The sequence below is a fragment of the Lethenteron reissneri genome, chromosome 33, assembly GCF_015708825.2.
Source record: "Lethenteron reissneri isolate LAM-NWPU_2019-01 chromosome 33, ASM1570882v1, whole genome shotgun sequence".
Classification (NCBI taxonomy): Eukaryota; Metazoa; Chordata; class Hyperoartia; order Petromyzontiformes; family Petromyzontidae; genus Lethenteron; species Lethenteron reissneri.
This window is the reverse complement of record NC_083811.1, coordinates 6,693,001-6,712,529: the sequence shown is the minus strand read 5'-3', so window position 1 is coordinate 6,712,529 and position 19,529 is coordinate 6,693,001. Positions and strand designations below refer to the sequence as shown.

General features: G+C 41.4%; 1 protein-coding gene and 1 long non-coding RNA gene across 3 annotated transcripts in view; one reads left to right on the top strand and one right to left on the bottom strand.

The window, feature by feature from the left end:
• Positions 1 to 19,529, top strand: part of LOC133350270 (uncharacterized) — an 80,742-nt gene that overhangs the window by 41,431 nt on the left and 19,782 nt on the right. For both annotated transcript variants that reach the window (XM_061564444.1, XM_061564443.1), the window contains exons 2-3: positions 8,841 to 8,958; positions 11,912 to 11,964. In XM_061564444.1, the coding sequence (XP_061420428.1) occupies positions 8,841 to 8,958; positions 11,912 to 11,964 (171 nt within the window). The remainder of the gene's footprint in view (positions 1 to 8,840; positions 8,959 to 11,911; positions 11,965 to 19,529) is intronic.
• On the bottom strand, positions 4,537 to 19,469 carry LOC133350271 (uncharacterized). The gene is made up of 3 exons (XR_009756034.1): positions 19,155 to 19,469; positions 11,326 to 11,420; positions 4,537 to 5,292 (listed from the first exon to the last, which is right to left on the bottom strand). It is a non-coding gene; the product is annotated as an uncharacterized LOC133350271 (long non-coding RNA).

The window sequence follows — 19,529 nt, the reverse complement described above, 5'->3', positions numbered from 1 at the left end:
TGCCAGCGCGGATTGCCTGGCATGAGGAAGTGGGGCAGCACAAGTGCTGAAGAAGGGCTGTGAGGTATAGGGGGACTCAATGCTAAATCTAGAGCTCTGTGGATAGTCTGGTATGCGCACGTCAGCTGTGGCACAGAGGGAGCACGCACCAAATACGTCTCATTCCACGCGTTATCCCGGAGAATCTCTGGGGACAACTGGACTTGGTCCAAGTCATGGATTTACGTATCCAGGGGCAAGGCACACTAGTTCTGTCTCGCAGCCACTTCACAAGGGTCAGTACAATGTGTGTATTTTATCTTGCTCTTGTGATAAACGTTATCTGCATAGTGCTTTTACTTTTATAAAGTATGCATTTTGACAATGCAAGAATGATTGTTTTGTGGATTGTTCTACAATACTGCGGATACTGTCAAGTCGATAAACTTCTCATATCGTAAACCGGTTATTTTCCTTTCCGTAACCGACACGAATGCTATTAATATGTTGTATGCTTGGCAGAGTGCTGTGGAGGGTATGAGACGAGCATTAAAGCTAGAGATTAACACCCGTACAACCGTTGCCACCCTCATATGATACGTGTGTACATTTTTAACGTGCGGAGTTCTTGATCGCACGTTTAAGCAATGCCACCCTAGCCGTCTTTGTTTTTTCCGCTATTGGTTATTAGCCGCAGCGTTGGATAACGGGCACGCGGAGGTGCCCTTTGAGCTCCTGAAATTTCAGTGCCTCCGAGGCCTCAGAATTCGATTCGCTCAAACGTACAAACGTACAAAAGTTAGACGCACGCGCGAATGAATGGGACGAGGAGTCAATGAATGAATGGGCGCTCAGGTTCGCGTGCTCCGTGTAGTCGGGTGGTGATATAATACGGTGGCAGTGCTGCCTCTGAAGGGAGCCTGATTACCTTGAAACCGAGATGTTTGCAGCTGCGGTTTGCAATTGTTGGCCGTGAAGGAAAATCCAGATCCGAGCTGTAATTGTCTGCTCCCGAAAGGTGGTCAGAATTCTAAACTTGAAAGCATTTCAATAAATGATAGCATGCAAGGAAGAAAAATGCTTCTGTTGGGAGATTGTGTCGCCTCCTACACAGATGCGAACATGTTTTGCTGCATAATTAAGGGGGATAACATGCATTGTGATATGTAATGAAGTTGTAATGTAATATATTTCAAAGTACGCTACTTCATATTTCTCATGTTGAACATTTTAAATTGTAGCATATTTCTCATATTGGAATTGCAGGTGAACAAATACCTCGTGAAATACAATTCTACTTCATAGGCATTTTTGAAGTTTAAATTCAATATGATACAAAAAAAAAATTTGGCACAACCTAAATAGTTAGGTCTGTAGCATATGCTTATACATATACAGAGTAAAGTTTTATTGCAGCGTGGGTTGAGTGCTGATTAGGAGATTACAGTATTGACTTCTTGAGAAATTATCATTCCCTTCTTCAATTTCTCGAGAGTCCAATTAGCAGAGCCGAGCAAGGCGAAACTGCCAAATTAATGGTGACAAATGTCAGTTTGCTTGTATGCTGCTTTTTCACACTTAAATAATGTTGTGTTTTGGCACACATTTCGATTCAAAGCTTTCGTGACTGCAGGGATTCATCTTCTTGGTTCTTTCGGTAAAGTCACGTAGAAGGGAAGTAATAAAATAATAAAACATAATAAAATAATTCTCACGACTTTTCGGCCACAACGCAAGCAGCCGTCCTCAGGTGGAGAACAGGTTCGTCAAGTAGACAGAGTCCGGACTACTTGCCTGGAGCGTGCCATTCAGACTCTGTCTACTTGACAGACCTGTTCTCCACCTGAGGACGGCTGCTTGCGTTGTGGCCGAAACGTCGTGAGAATTATTTTATTATGTTTTATTTTGGCACACAGTTTATGATGTACATTTATACGATGATTGTTGTCATTTGTAATTTGAAACTGTTTGAAACATTTCATCATCATTGATCAAGTTTGGTTTCTCCCGCAATTAGTTGCTTATATATTTGTTCAGAGATTTGTTAAGATCATACATAAGTACATCTGTATCTCCATATTCAGCCACAAGCTCGTGTGATGTTTGGCTGTGACATGGACATTCAGTGGCCAGTATACTGTCGTAGTTTATAAAAAAAAAACTACAGCACAAATTTTACGCAGTAGCAAAAAAAGGATGCCAATGTTTTGCTTAAGTAAAGGTGGAGCGTGATAATGCATTTTTCTACAAAGCAAAGATGATAATATCCCTACAAAGAGAGCAGTGGTAATCATTGGCAAGCAAAGCGATGGAAAGCTGTTGTTGTCTTTGAGAACTGTAGTTCGCTTCTAAGTCGCTTAAACCACACCGGTCCGTGTTAAGGATACCTACAAATTAGGATAAAGAGTGTCAATGCCAAAAACTCCCAATAGCATACCTGTCAATCCATTATCCGTGCTGCCTACCTTATTACAGGCCAATTCAGACTGACACCTTCATCATCAGAGTTGTTTCTTTTTGTTTGCATTTTGACTGCTTGTGTTGTGGTTATTGCAAACATGATGCCTTGTATAAAGGTGTCAGTTTTTGTACCAGTTGAAAGGGTAAAAACCTATTACTATATTTTGCCACTGGTAAAGGAGGTCTCAGTGAGAATTGATGTTACTGAGCAAAAACTGTTTAATGTATTAATTTTGATAATTGGTGTCAATGATGCTACTTATCATGCTACTATGATCTTGCACGCTGATACGGCTGCGTGCTTGATATGTGGATGCACACACTCATGTTGTAAATGTACAACAATAATACTTTTTTTTATTTGGCCGTATTGAAACGTCTGTACGCCATATGGACCTGAAAACTCAATTTCCCTGTCCAATAATTCGGGCTAAACCGTATGGGATGACACGGTAAGCAACAGTCGAACTATGGAGTAAACTTAGCCCCTCGATTTTTAGTACAACAGTAACTATGTAATAGCAACGCAAATACAAAAGTATGGATACATTTTGCCCCGAAAGTGTCTTATACTCCATTTACATTTTCATCTTTACAGAGATTACTGCTTTATATAACTTTGCTCTTTTTGTTGTTGAACATTTTTGTTAAAATTTTGTTAAAAGACAATAATGCTGCCATCTAGTGGCATGGCTGGTGTGCTATTGCCACTGCTGCCTGTTATCATGTCGTGTTTTCATTATTATAATAACTGTGCATTTTTCAGCATTGAAAGTGGTTGCATTGCTAAGTTTAGATTAATCTGTAGAAGATCCCCACAGAGTGTGTGCTCCTTTACCATGTGTTGCCTTTTCGACCAGGAGAAAAAACAATGGTAACAAACGTTTGCTTACTTTATGACTGCATGCTGCTTGTCAGTCTATAATGGATATAAACTTGTGCTTGTGAATGTAACGGTAGAGTGACTATCTTTGGTCAAAATACAAGAACAGTGTCACCACGGTATCTCAAACAGCTGTAGTAACACCTTAGGTTTGGACAAATGTTTGGTCCTATATATAGTCCTGGGCAGTGTGACTGCTACAACCTTCCGTCCACTGACTTGGCCAGTTGCTCGATTTTGGATGGTTGGAATATACGCTACATTACTGCTTAGGGTCACCGGTGTGCTTACGTTGTCATTCGATACGATGTCCGACGTTTTATCTCCACGTTCTGGGGGCTTCTTCAGGAATTCATTCATCGTGCCAAAAAAAACACACGACGGTACAATCCGGAAACATATTTACCGTAGGTTTGGAATTTTTTTCTCGGCATTTGAAAACGATATTGTCAAGATCAACTTTAAACCGAATATTTCCTGACAATTGTATAAACAGAATAGTGTATGTAACATTTAAGGATGGATCTCTCTATTCCGTGTACATCACTTTAAAGTAGAATTACATAATGTTGAAGGTCATATTAATACAATGTCAAGCTTAAAGGGGTAATGATTTTAATAAACACCCCTTTTTACATCAGGTTAAATGAGGACACTCGTCCATTGAGATCTCGCAAAGGATAGTTTAACAGCTCAGTCCATATAGACTACTTACATTTTACCAGGCTCCTAAAAATAGGCTTGGTGTGATTTAAAGCTGGGGAGGCGGAGAGGGGGGCGGTGAGGAAGGTATCTTTGATTTTCTTTTTCTTACATGGCAGAACACTTGTGGAAATGTGGGCGAGCAATGATCTGAGCGAGGGCGAGCACACTTTGTCCCAAGAGGGCCTCATGAAATGTTGAGCTGTCCGGGGGGGGGGGGGGGGGGGAGGTGTATGTGCTCCTGCCGTTGCTGGGGTCTTCAACGACCGTTGTTTAAGTCGTGTGCCTTTGCGATTCTTTTTTTAAAGTGGCTCGTGCCCACGCGCGAAGAGGCCGACTGGGGAAGAGTCAAAAGTGGGACACACGGTTTTGGGGGGGGGCTGGTGGCACGGACTGAGCACGGCTCGATGGCTGACACATCAGCAATGGGTAATACATTGTGATGGGATGGGAAAGCCATCTGCCAGACATGTTGGAAAACAGTACATTTTTATATTGCAGATGAATTTCCATCGCGTACACGTGCAATAAATGCTTTAATGCTGGAAGCGATAAACCTGCTGTCATCGTTTAGTCGGTTAAGTGAAGTGAACTCATCGGTCATGAAGTTATTTTTTTAATTTAGATTAAAGCTTAATTGTTAAAACAGAAATTTAATACATTCATCGCAAACATTTTCATGACTCTTTAAAGTGCATGCAAAACTCGAGTTCTTTAGGAATGTAACTTAAACACAAAATATGTTGAGAGTAGAAGCAGCCTTTCAAAGATATGCGATACATAAGGTTTATAACTAAAGCCTCAGAGAGTTCATAGATTTTTTAAAGATATGATATTTCAATGTTATTACTCAGACTTCAAAGAGTTGATATATATAAAGCTAAGGAGTGGGTGTCACATCCTGCCGTTCCCTGCTTGTAACCTGCCTTGTAAACAGTGACCACCCAGTTCACGTTAATGTGCACACACACATAACAAAAATACAACAACACCCGCCACTCGCAACTAAGTGGCAGTGACGTCACCACGACGCCTGTGCCAGGCAAGGTGCACTTTGAGGCCACGTAGAGTGTCGAAGGCTCGGTGACAGGAGTCAGGGGACAGACCCAGGTGCTGTGGGTTGACTGACTGAGATGACTGGCAGATGCACCAGCTCTGCCCCTGACTGTGCCATCTTGCTGTATTTTATCCGCCCGGCACTCCGCTCGTTGTTGTGTCGCTCCTCTGCCCTCCGTTGTTGTTGGGCGACTGGAGCCTCCAGTCGCCCTCTGACAAAAATACGCACACAAATGGACACGCACATGCAAAATACAAAATTGGAAAACACATCGCAATCATCGCCTCTTCTGCAAAAACTTGGCAGCATCTACCCTAAAGAGATATATGAGACTTAGGCTCTCCTTAGCAGTGATGATAATAATAACACAGACAAAGACAAGAACCCCCCCGGATGTTGTGGAAATTTGCTGTTGATGTAAATATGGAATGAACACGTTTATATATATATACACGCATGCACACACAGGCAAGTATTCAGGCATCATTATTCAGTGTTTTCCCTTCAGTGATTTCTTGACTCACAGGAGATGAATTGTGCACAAGATAAAAAAAAACGTTGAAAGGTCACCATTTAGTGATATACCACGAAGAATGCATTTGAAATGAATTGCTGAGTGGTATGTTTGTTATGATGGAAGGGGTGGCTTGGTTGAGTCATGGATGTTAACAAGATGACTCGGAGGGACCCTATTGAATTGCCAGAAAGAAACAATTTAAAACTGAACAGCTGTTGCTGTTTAGTCACAACGGATTTCAAAATCGGTTATTCATGGAATTATTTTATGTGGCGGTTAAAAAAAAAACAACGGCACTTTTTTTTTTGGCGATTCGCCGTTGTGTTGTACATATGAAACGGCTACCTTCAAAAGTTGGCACATTGGAAGCACAGCGTTGCCAAAGCCGAACTAATTGTCGTGTGGCACCCTGGTGGCTGAGCGGAAAAAGTGAAGCAAACTAATGCAAAAACGTTCAACACCTAAGCAAACACAAAGCATTTACACTTGAGTCTGCTGACTTTATTTTCCATAAACAGGAATTTAGACGTTTTGATTATAAAAAAAACCCATATGACTCTGGTTTAATGTAATGGTCCAACGGATTACGATAAATCATTTGTAAACAGTGTGTGTATTAGAGTTGATGGTCATCATGGCAATGTGGCTGACATTTCCTTCCAAATAGAGATGATAAATGTAAATGCGTGCCGCATGTCTGCAAGTATAAAATTGTCGTTACTGAGAAAACCAGTTTGTCAAGTCGTTTGTGTGTATATGACTTTGCCTCCTCAACGCCCACAAAATTTGGCACATCTCATAAAAAATTACGTACACCCCTTTTACAATCGACTGCTGGAGCATGGAGGGGGTGTTTGACCATATTTCATGCTGGTAAATGATATACACTAAACTTTTTATTTCACCAGGTAAGGCCCACTGAGCTAGCTATACAGCTCTTTTTCAGAAACGACCTGGCCCACAAATGATAGCTCAACAAAGTGGCTTATCGCGTGGAAATTTATTGCAGCCAAATACTCTAAACGCGTGTTGATTCGAAATGTGGATGGATAAAACTAGAGCACCCAGAGAAAAATCCACGCGACCACGGGGAGAGAGACACGCAAACTCCCAAGTATACAGTTGGCATCGTCAGGGTCGGGATCGACCCTATGCCCTCCTGCCTACCAGGTGAGTTAATTAGCATCTCGCCACCGTTGCGTGCCTATGGGTTGATGAAGAAGGGGCCCAGGACAGGTTCAGATACCACGCTGTGAGCCGTGGCCAGAAAGCGAACTCGGGACACTTGGCTCATAGAGGAGTGCACAAACCATTGTCCAAACCCCTCACCCCCACCCCTCCACGTCTTCATATAAATACATAAACACAGGTTGTTTGTCGAGCAATGCAGAATTACTGCAATACTTCATGCTGGTAAATATGAGTCGATAAATAACAGTAATACCGGTTATGTTAAATCACGTATTTGTGGCATACGTTTATGAACCTTCCATGAATACAATACTGTGCATAGTTCTGTATTTTCTTGATTGAAATATTTTACTTGGTTGTCTTGGTGCAAGGGTGGTCCATATACATGTGTTCATTTACTTTATTGACATTAACTTTAGTGAACTAAACAGATTTTCCGCAATATTCTACTGCAAAGAAAGCAAAATTAATCATTTAGAAGCTACATCAACCACTCCCCCCCAAATAACATACATGCATGTATTTCAGCATTCATTCAAACAAGTGAGATAACATCTTTACACGATAAATAAACAGACAATATACCTATTTCTCGTATATGTATATAGCCATCTCTCCACAGAAAAATAAAACGTGTTTTTTCATGACCCATCAGCCACAAGGTCATCTAGTAGGAGTGCATAATTTCAGCAGCAGTGATTCAGGACTAAACTATTTAAAAATGTGGAGGGAAAATCGGAGGACCCGGAGAAAAATCCACACGACCATGGCCAGAGAGATACACAAACTCCAAATATACAGCAGCAGGCGTCAGGGTCGTGATCAAACCAACGATCTTCTGCATACCAGGCTAAGTAGTCAACATCTCGCCACCACGGCACGATGAGACATGAAGTGTCTCATAAGCAGTCAAGCTTGCCCGAATCAATGCCGGTGAACTGCCAAATCCTACAGGCAAGGACCCACTCTCTTTCCAATATTGGGTCCTAAGGTCATACTCTTAGTTCTTTCGGTAAAGTCACGTAGGTAAAACTGAAATTAAAATTAATAAAAATTAAATAAAAATCACGACGTTTCGGAGGCAACACAAGTCTCCGTCATCAGGTGGGACCGTCACAGCCAGATTTGCTGCATCATTTTATTAATTTTAATTTCATTTTTTACCTACGTGACTTTACCGAAAGAACTAAGAGTATGAATCGTTGCAGTCACGAAAGCTTCAAATCTACAATCCTAAGGTCATCTTAAAGTGACATTTTTTTTATTGAAGTCGCCACAGTTGGCTGTAATCCTATAAGGTGAGCCGCGCCCCCAGCCAGCCCTATCCCTTGTCAGCCGGCGGGAGACTCCCTGCCGTGGTGGTGGAGTGGGGTGGGGTGGATGGCGCTGCTGTCTCTTGTTGCCTCGCAAGCTTCCTGACCCGCCTCCCGTGCCCCGTACACGCCGTGCCCTGCCGCAGGCTTGCCGGTGGGCTGCTGGCTCCTCGTTGTGTCGCTTCATTCTCGGCAAGTTGCCGCCAGGGATCGAGGAACTCTCACGCGAGCACTCTGGTCCCTGGGGGGGGGGTGGATGGACTTTGACTTTGCATTTTGTTTCCAAGTACAAATTCGGTGCTGTTTGAAGTTTTTTTTTTGCAGGTGTATATATTTTTTTTATGTCATAGTTTGAGTGTTGTTTTAACTGCCATTCGTGTAGCCTCGATTTTTCGAGTTGATTTATATTTGCGCTGCTTATGTGCTCGCATGCGTCGGCGTCATCTGATGTTTGACGGAGAACTTCACAACAGCTCTATTACGCTGGTGCAGTGGATGAGGGTACACACTGGTGGTCTTACAAAATGCGTAGTCCAAGTTTGTTTATATGACATATAATAGCTCGCTTTCGTGACTTAATACACACCCACGCACACATTCGCGATGGCAAGCGTGGAGCTGACTGACGGACGCATTAGAGGTACGCAAAAAATGTGGAATGCAAAGCCATGGAGACATTGTTTACTTTGACTTTTATTCACGTTTCCACCTCCCTCTTGTTTCATATCTCGGTTGCAGATCTACACCGACTGGGCCAACCACTACTTGGCAAAGTCGGGTCACAAGCGACTGATCCGAGACCTTCAACAAGACGTCAGTGATGGTGTTTTGCTGGCGGAGATTATCCAAGTTGTGGGTAAGTGTTGGCTGCTTTGTTACCCAGTCCTGGCTCTCTAGGGCTACGTAACATCGTCTGTCACGGCATTCTGTGGGAGGTTGACGTTAAGCCTGTCTGCCGTGACAGACAACATGTTGACTCTAACCGTTCGCTGAACTTTGATGGCTCTTGTTCCCCTGTTTTGTGTGTGGGCTGCTTCGTCGTAGATCTGTCGCCTGATCAGTTTAACACGTAGGCTTTCACGAACAATATCATCCATAATAGAGTTTTTTTGGGGGGGTTAAATCGTGTAAATATATAAATGTGTCGTTAAAATCCGCCACCACCCGACACAGCCAACTAGTAAGGGTTGTCACGTAAACAGAACGTGCCAATTCGTCACTAGTACAGCACTACACCGGTGTGTTGGAAAGCCAAGCCACAACATTTACAATCTGAGTACGACGTTTCGCCAGTAATTACAACAAGCTTCATCAGGCGGTGAATCTGGCTGTCGCGTGATTTTGGGACAACTTCGAGCAACGGTGTTTTGTATTTCTCGTCTGCGGTTTGAAGCGCTTTGAGATGCCGTTTCAGTATTTAAAATTACGTGATGAATGTAAATCTTTATAGATATCCTAGCAATCACACCAAATGCAGGCCTCGATGTTCACCAGTGCCGTGGTCAAGTGTTAGGGTTTTGATCTTTCAGGATAGTTTTTATCGCTAACCACAACACTTTTTAAGTGTGCATTTACCACTGTAAGTAATGTGCACTCAGGATTGAACTTCACAGAAGAAGAGCAGGGTGCATGGTTACATAATAGCTTGCTGAATTTTTGGCAGGTGTACTGATCATGTCCAAGTATTCTTCCTCAGGCACGCACACACACGTTTACTTCTTTAAAGGAGTTAAATAAATAACCGACAAAACCCACAACTTTTGGAAACTTGTCTTGTTTCGTGAACAATGTACACCGTGCTTACCATGTTGTCTCCCCCAAAGTCCCTTCATGTTTATCTCTGATTATGTGTAAGCACTCATCTGTTATTTTTTTTTCGACGCATGTTTAGTGTTTTGTTGGGGGTCTGGTTTCATTGTGCCAAGTGTGCTGCACTGCAACCCTGGCTACCTGATTTCGATACCCAGCCACAGCCAACATCAGTGGAGGATTAAACTAAACTATATATTTTTTTATTTTACGAGGTAAAATCCCACTGAGCTATGCAGTTATTTTTCATAAGCAATCTGGCCACAAGCGATAGTTCAACGAAGTGGCTTATCATGTGGAAATGTACAGCAGCCAAATACTCTAAACGCATGTTTCTAAATGTGGAGAACATGCACGCTAGAAAATATACGGGCATCGTAAGGCTTTTGGATCGAACCCACAACCTCCTCTATACCAGGTGTGTAAGTTAGCATCTCGCCACCGTGCTATCAGAACTTGAGCTGTGCCTCCACTTGATTATGCTTTAAATATCAGGACCTGGTGCAATGTGTAAACATCTGCGCTGGAAAGAGAACGGTGGCTCTGCGTATTGCTACCCACACTGCCCCCTCTTGCTGTCAGAGCTTCTATAGATTCTCGCAAACAGCACTTGAAACCACCAATGTTTTAAAGGTTATACAGGGTATTCTTGTGTTGGTTGCACCACCACACCTGTGCCCGGGTGTTGTATGATAAACAGGTATTGGACTAATCTGTCATTGTTATTATTGCGTGCATGCTACTGTATTGCATACACATTTACTTTATCGAACTTTGAGGCCACAAAAACAGCTATACTTCATTTTAGATACATGAGGACTTCATTTATGTAATTCAGAGAAACAGTTAACTTCTGTATATGAAATGAAAATATTAGCTATAAAGAATATTATTGCAAAAATATATGTATCGTTAATGTAAAACAGTACTTTTCCCACAGAATTAAACCAAGTCTAGCTGAGAGCAAGCATTCATTATTGGTATATATATATATATTTCCCCTTCTACGTTCATGTAAGTTATAAAATAAATCATAAATTCACATGTAAAAGTATGCCGGGGGTCAATGATGTTGGTTTTTGTAATGGGCTGGATTTGGCAGTCAATATTAGTCATGCGGGGGCGAACATAAGGGATACATTATGAATATCAAAATCAAAGAAAAAATTCAAGCAGTTTAAAAAAGTTGGCCTTTTACTGGCCACTCGAAAAAAAAAATCACAATTTGGCAGAAGGCAATTGTGGTGTTGCAGCAGCAACAGCGTTAGGGGGTGGAAAAGAGAAGTGCGTTAGTGACCTGTGGGTTTCCTTGATCTCTCAACGTCTCTCCACTCAAAAAAAGCAACGCAGCCCAACCTGGCCAGTCAGATGGTGTGAGCGCTGGGGGGGGGGGGGGGGGGATTGGGAAACTTACGCTCGGCAAACGTTCGCCAGAAAAGCGGCGGCTTGGATGGGTGGCAAAACGCGCGAGGTGGGAGTCCGGGCTTGGGTTGGAGGACGCCAAAGGAGCTAGGGAGGGGTTTTGTTAGGGAGGGGTTTTGTTTGAGGGGGAGGAATGGAGAGACAGCGATGGGGTGGCTCACATTCACACGCAACTCCTTTTGTCAGACGGAGGGGAGGGGAGCCACAGGGGCTGTGTGTGCTTTATTTATTTCATTAACTCGCCCCTAATAATAAGGTCAGCCAGAGAAAAAGTGCTAAAGTGTGGCTATTTCTGCCGGTGCACATGGAGCCTGTTACAGCTAAATGCTCCTGTGTGCCGCAGGCAACAATTGGAAGCTGAATGCAATGAAGGCTACCCTAGACGATCCCTAGAGATGCGATTAATGTTATGTGGAACTAAAAATTGAACGAACAGCGCTTGATATTTGAACAGCCCCAGAACGGATGTTTACTAAGTAAATAAATAATACAGTCAGCTACTAAAAAAACTATTTTTTTTCTTTTCCACATAAACCACTTGGTCGATTAAATGCAACCTTGTCATTTTCCTTTTTTAGCCAATGAGAAGATTGAAAACATCAACGGCTGCCCAAGGAGCCAGGCTCAGATGGTGAGTTAATCCACCTGAATTTCCCTGACAGTATAGACTATAGAGGAAGCTCTTTGGCTATGGGGTAAGTGCCAATGTGCATGTCTCTGTTTGAAGGAATCGGCAGAAAAAGTTGAATCTGGAAAATGTGAATAATGCTCTCTGTCTTTACTGTGTGTGGGAAATGCACTTCCCATCAGGGACACGCTGGCAATGATCTGCTTCAATACGAAAAGCAGTGCATTTTTTATTGGGATAAATCCTTATTGAGGACATCGCAGAATAAGTGTGCATTTATCATACAATGCTCACATTCAGCTTTGTAATACTTTGTAACGGAGCGACCAAGACACAGCCTGGAATGCATTTCTGGAATTAGGCTCCCAACGGCAACTTTGTCGGAAAGTCCACCAGGCGTACAACTTTACCTCCAAAACTTTATTGGCTGGAAGCTAAAGCATCTCTGGGCCTGGCAGCGTGCATTCAGACACGGGGAAAAAAACCCAGATCCCTTTGAAATGAGTAGGAATAACGGGTCTTCGACATAGCAGCAAGGCTCAACTCTGCTGCAGCAAGCTGTCAGAAGAGACGGAGAAAGTGTTTGTCGCAGCGTTTATTTCCCGATTAGGGGAACTAACGATTTGCATTTGCAAGCTTCAGTCGTGAAGGTATGTGCGGAGTGGGTGTTTTATCTGAGCTATGAATTCAACTTGATGCTTTGAGAATTTTGAGAATGTGTTGGTTTATGTTTGAATGTCTCCGAAGGTTTATAATAACAGATTGTGATATTTTGACACTTACATTCTTTCGTTTGATAGTGTAGATTTAAACCTTTTTTTATTTTACAGTACGTTTTTTTTTTAAATATACAGTAACGAACTGGAAATAACTTTCATACTTCTAATAGCTGGCTATATATGCCCGCAGTACTGTAATTGGATGCCGAAGACGTTTATCAACGTAAATCGATGCCTTTCAGCCTAAAACTTGCATAATTATGTTGGTGTAAGTGTAGATTAACACAGCATATGACCGTTAAAGGAATTGTCTTGATTGCTTAGCTCTTTTGAGTATAAACCAGCTGTTTTCAAATCACTCAGCTTTCGCTGAGTCTGCCAGCAACTTGATTCTCTCCGCTGGTTACGGTGCTGTGAACATTTCCTGGGGTATTTTTGTCCTGCAGTTTTACAGATTGCCATTCCACCGCAGTTCACGCACGTCTGTTTACCCATTGAGTGTTTCTTTTCAGAAATAAACTTGAGAAGGCAAAGCAGGAGAAATATTTGAAGTATCTAAGGCACCACAACTGGTTGCATAGCAGAGATGCCTGCTGAGGACTATTTAAGAACCATGTAGGGATTTCATAAGTGCTTCTCATAATTATAAAAGGAAATTAAACATTGCTTTTGAATTCCTAGAGAATTTAGCATGACTAGGATTTGTTTTCGTCCGATTATTTTTAGATTGTCACGGTTATTGTCTTCTGCCTTATTTGATCAATTTCTACGTTTGAACTGTGTTACAAAACCAAATACCACCACGGTCTCGAAAGAGCTCACATCAGCAATCAGAAAATCTAACAGAGAAGGCATCTTCTAAAGCAAGATGCACTAAATGTACCATTTTAAAACAAACCCACGTCAACTGTGTACAGCATAACGTCGCATATCCGACCCGCTGAGGACTGAGGTATAGGCGATTTTAGTGAAATGGTTGGATATGTGAACATCTACACAGCTACCCCATACACAAACACTACACTGCAGTTAATTGGTCAGAGCGGATATGTGATTGTTGTATATCTGTGGCTGCACTGTAGGCCTTGTAACAGTAGTGATCCCAAAATGACTACCTTTGCTTTTACATGTTTGTTGAGTTAAATGTGAGCGCAGCAGAGTTAAGCACTTTCTAGTGTCTACCACCTCGCTATTAGGTCACCAAAGAAACAAAATTTGGCTTCCAACTAATAGGGTAATTGAACTATACATATATATAAATAATGATGATGTGCTAACGCACTGGTGTCAATTTCCTCCTGCTTGAATATCATCAGTTGCTTTTTAAATCCTTTACATTAAGTTCACTTGCTTGCTTGCTTACGACCGTGCAAATCTTTCGGTCGTTTTTTAACCCACTTCCCGTGATCCAATCGAGCTGACATTTTGCACACAGACTCGTTGTGCGAGACAATTAATGTTCGTGAAAATTTTACACTGTTTAGGGAAAACAAATTAAATATTTAATTACCAATTGCTTAATACTGGCAGACAATCATCTGACCCATAGGTGGCTAGCCATCTCAAGCCAGAGGATGAGAGGACTCTAGCCGCCACGCATATAAAGGATTTATAGTGAAAAACTTTGTTTTTGCGGGTTATACTTGTTATTCCTTCTTCGTTTGGCCGGAAATACAGACTTTCTGCTTCACTGCAGAGATTTCCATTTCTTCTGTCACCTCATTTTCCCCACAGAGAGAGTTCCGCAGACCGTCATCTAAGCAAAATCAAGTGACAACTGTGTTCTTGGTTCTTTTGATAAAGTCACGTAGATTGAAAATAAAAATAAAATTTAAAAAAACCCACGACGTTTCGATCACAACACATGAAGACCGCTTGTGTTGCGATCGAAACGCCGTGGTTTTTTTTTTTACTTTCTTTTTATTTTCTATTTACGTGACTTTACCGAAAGAACCAAGAATATGAATTCCTGCAGTCACGAAAGTTTTAAGTCAAAATTCAAGCGACAACTGCTTTTGATAATCGCCAGCGTGGTCTGTGGGCTAGTCGTGGAAGTACGCTGCAATTTGCACTTAGCGGTTGTGACCATGGGCTTAGATCAACAGGATGTACTGCACAAATGATTGAAAACCACGTACGTAGGTTGTAAAATAATCATGTAAATTATGTTTGGCAAACAACAAACATACCAACAAACATATGTATGAGGCACTTAGGAGGAAGATATCATCTCCTCGTGATTAAAACGCATATTTTCCCATCAAATGATGTATAACCACTTTCATTCAATTAATTTACATAATTTAGGTTTGTGATTTGATTCAGGAATGGATTTTTTTTTACATTGTGGTAAATGTAGCAACCTCTCCTGACTGAAGGTGTGACGTGGACCTGTTACATACAGCATATACAAATTAAAAAAACATTGATTCTTACACACGTAATTCAATGCTTGAATCGTGAGCTTCAGCATCCATATAGAATCGACCAATCTACGCATTATTCACACCCTTATTTTCCACCAATAACACTAGAGTAATGTTATTTTTCTGATAACAAGACCCTCGTTACGTGCACCACACAATAATACATCTGTAGCGAATCCTAACGATTGCCATGTTTCGGATTGGCAGGGTTAGGATTAGGCAAATCGTTTGTCACGTGTTCATCACCCGGCAATGCGGTAATGAAGCAGCTGAGCCGCAGCTTTTCACGTGAGATGTGGTTTTGTGAAGAGCTGTCAGTGTGAATGTTGCTCCTTTGCAAGCTAATCTAGCCTCGCCAAATCGAGTCCGAGGAACATGCCACCTGTCACTACCAATCAACGTGTTTATAACATACAAGGTGCTCACCAGAGGTCATTTCCTGTCTTTGATGTTCAAAGCAGCCCTTAATGCGATGCTATTTTGCCCATAATTGGTCGTAGAGCCTTGATCACTTTTAAGGTGGAATATAATGCATCTCGAGCTCAGCTTGTTTGATCAGATGTCTCGATATTGATGGTTGTCTTTTATAATTAATCGCGTGAGTGATGCGATTTGAAATCAATTATTAGAGCTATCTTGCACAAAATTGAACGCGTAAATAAGCACTCCGTCGTTCCTAATTGGGAATTAGATTAGTATTCCTCTGACACGTTCCTGTATTTAATTTAGGCTTTCGCATAATCTATCAATAACCAGCATATCCATTACCCAAATTATGACTTAAATAAAGATAATACAATTTTCAGCGTGGGCTCCATGGAGGACAAGATAGATTTACAGCATTTATCTTTTTCATATACAGTACCAGAGCAAATCCCAGAGCAGCTGTGAGCAAATTTAATTTACAATTTCTTCACGTATTGTCACTTGCACTTATAAAAAAAATGGTTCCGAGGTAAATATTTTACTTTTTTTAATGTAACACATGTAAACACCAGTGTGTGTTGCAAGTAAACGTTGTGCGTACACTAATTAATGCAAATGTTAACCTTAATATCATTATTATTGTATTAGGTGCACATTGTGTGCAGTAAAGTGTACATAACAACATAACGTTGACTCGGGCAGTATAGGCCAACACCTTTCAATACCATACCATATTCTCTTTTACAAGGTGCTGTAGTGTCGTATTTATTTGAACATATTAGGCTACGTTTTTTTCTACCTTGATTCACCATGGTGTTTTGAAACTATCTTGATAAACAATCACCTTCAAAACCATCAATATTGCTTGTATTATTATTATTGTAATTATTATCATTATTTCCCTGTTGTAGCAGACACACTCGTGTGTGATCTGCGTCGTGCCAGTTTCGAAATGTCCACGAAAGGGTGAATTGTCTGAAAGCTCCATATTTATTGTTTCTCTTATAAATCTTGCATTCGACTCCCTGAATGTGTCACCTAAAAGCAAACGCAATTTATTACACTTTGAATCTCCAGACTGTTTATTTGAAGAAGGAATTTAGAAAAAGTATTTTACCGTTTAAAAGTTAGAATAAGAAAAAAACAATCTTGAATTTAAAGAAATCCTATAAAAAAGGGGATTCCGTTATTTTAATTCCCACTGTTTAGTGTTTATTGTGACAGCTGCGGATTTACGGTGTGAGTCAGCACTAAAAGTCATCCGCCCAAATATTTCGCCTTAAACAGGAAGTTTTGAGCGGAACGCTAGGTATGGCCTTGTTGCTTTTGGCGAGATGGCAGGACGGAGTTCCGTTTCGCTTTGTAAAACCTAAATAAGGCCAAATGCGTGGGAACAGGATGTTTTCCATCAGCCCTGCTCAATTGACATTCGGAGGAAATGCTAAGCGAGTGCAGTAGAGAGAGAGAGAGAGAGAAAAAAAGGTGAGTACAGTGAAAATTCAACTTGAATGTGTTGCTCGTTTGAAGTGCAATGAGAATGGATGATTTCGGTACATATCGGTGTGCTTGTATTGATGTCTATGCAGCGTAGTGTACGGCGTAATAAAATTAATTGTCCTGCACAGAGAGTAGGAAGGCTGTTAAAGTGGGCAGTAGCTAGACCTCAGGTTGAGTCCTGTAAAAACCTTGACACTTCAAGGACAACACCCTTCTGTGTGTGTGTATATAGTTTCTACAATGGGTATCTTTTATGTATTTTTTTCGCATTGGGTTGTGTTATTTTACATGCTCAAAATCACACTAAATTTTCTTTTAGTTTGATAAAGTTGTCTTCTTTTACCGTATTTAATCATCATATCACCTAGTATTCTTATATACAATTTACCTTGGCCGGAATGTGGCGTATTTCATACCGATCTTGTGAGCTCTGATTATTTTTCACACTTACAAAAAGGCTATTTCTATGAGCAGGGTTATTTCTCGGAATATACAAAGTGATATTCACTGGCAAACGCCGGTACAGTATTTTATAACCTCAGCTACACTTCATTACTTAAGAGTTTGTTGCAACTTCAAAGGGATTTTTTGAATTGTCTATTGGGTATGATTGGCTGCAGTGTGGTTTCCAGCTGGGGAAAGCTAAAATCATGCAAGGTTGCAGTACAAGTTGGGGGGTTGGTCATGGCAACTGCAATCACAAGTGTTGTCAGGGGTCTGATATGGTCAAACGTGGGCTTACATGCCTTTAAAAGGCGAGAGTGTCCAGATTACAATACTGTATATAGCAATCGCAAGCTCATCTCCATAGCCATCAGTTAAGCTCCACTCCTAGCCACCCGGGTAATTTGTTGCCAGGTACATTATCTACAACGACCTACGTGTCAAAGGGCATGTCGATCTGCATTCCATAGTTTGGCAAACAGAAAAGATACTGTGACAATTTTTGGTAAGAGAGACCATATTTTGGCAGTAACTTGGCCAAAATTGGCTCCGATGTAAAAATAAAAACCCACCCCAATAGATGGTCACAGGACCTCTTTCATAGGTTCATCCAGGTCTTCAAGAGATTGTATGAGGTTTAATAACTATTTTCTAGGTTAGATCGTGCAAGAAGTATAAAGCCAATTGGTGTTGGACACCCTCCTGCTACCTGACACAGTCCAACAAATCCAGTTGTTACGTGATCCTCATGGCGGTACCCTGGGGTATCAAATAATACAAAAATGCCGAGGAAATTAAATATGTTATTTCTGGGACACTATTTTTTCCAGGGGTGTACTTAACTCCGTGACTGGGGTACCAATCATTCCAAAATCAGTGCTACTCCGCGATGTCAAAACGCAGCGAGGACGATTGCGCTGAAACCCTGAACGCTCGTACACACCGTAGTGGTGCATATTGTACAGCTCGTCGAGATGAGTCGATTGCCGCATCGCCGACCATCAACAGACTAAAAATGACTGCATCACGGACATTATGCGAGAGCCGGGGTACTACCATGAGGTTCATATGAACAAAACATGCCAGTCGATGTTGTTTTCAGCAAAGCAATACGCTGAAAGGCAACCGGTGCATAATTGTGACTATTAATATACGTTTCGTTTAAAATTACACCCAGTATCATGAGGCGATCACCAGGGTGGTGCTCAGCAAGTGATTGCATATCCTGACCCCAGACCTTAGCCAAGCAGGGTAAACGGAAGTTAACGTGTACGTGATAATGTTACATCATCATTATCCATTTCTATCGTGATTCGTTTATAAGTTGTCAACCGCCATAATTATATTGTGTTGTCGCGGTTATTAATAATACTGAGAAGATTTCGGTGCCCTTACAGGCCCTCATCTCTTAGGTCCTGCAGAGGATTTGGGGGCCTTCGGACTTCAATTCGAACCTATGAATGATAATTAGTACAATCTAAACTACTCTCAGTAAGAAATGAATGTACATTACCGTGAAGGTGTTTTGTATTTAAAAAAACAACTTATTAACCATTCTTAATGCGATAACAGTGTCACAAAACAGTTCCCTAGCGTAAGAGTGCTAAGTTGACAGTACTGAACATTTTTACCAAAATTGACGCAAATTAAAAAAAAAATATTCCAAATAAATTGTTCTCACCTTGTCTTCTTCCTTCCTCTGCTTAAGTGACTTTACCTCTCGAAAATAAAACCCACCGGCTCGCTGCACCGCAGAAACATCGCTGTTCAGACGTGTTGTGAGTTGGGTCGTACCATCGACGTAGTCAACGTGCGTGGCAAAACGAACTGTCGGAAACCCGAATGGAATGTTTCCTCAAGTTTTAATTAAACATTTTTACTGACATTTAAAAATACATAAGATCAATAGTTCCATGATTATCACGGCGCGAAATAACTTCAGCATAAGTACTGTAATTTCGCGTACATGCAAATGTTACGCGCTCAAAAAAATGGGCTTTTAAACAAAAATCCGGACAGCCAGAGACAAACTCGCACTTGCTCCATTATAGTATCG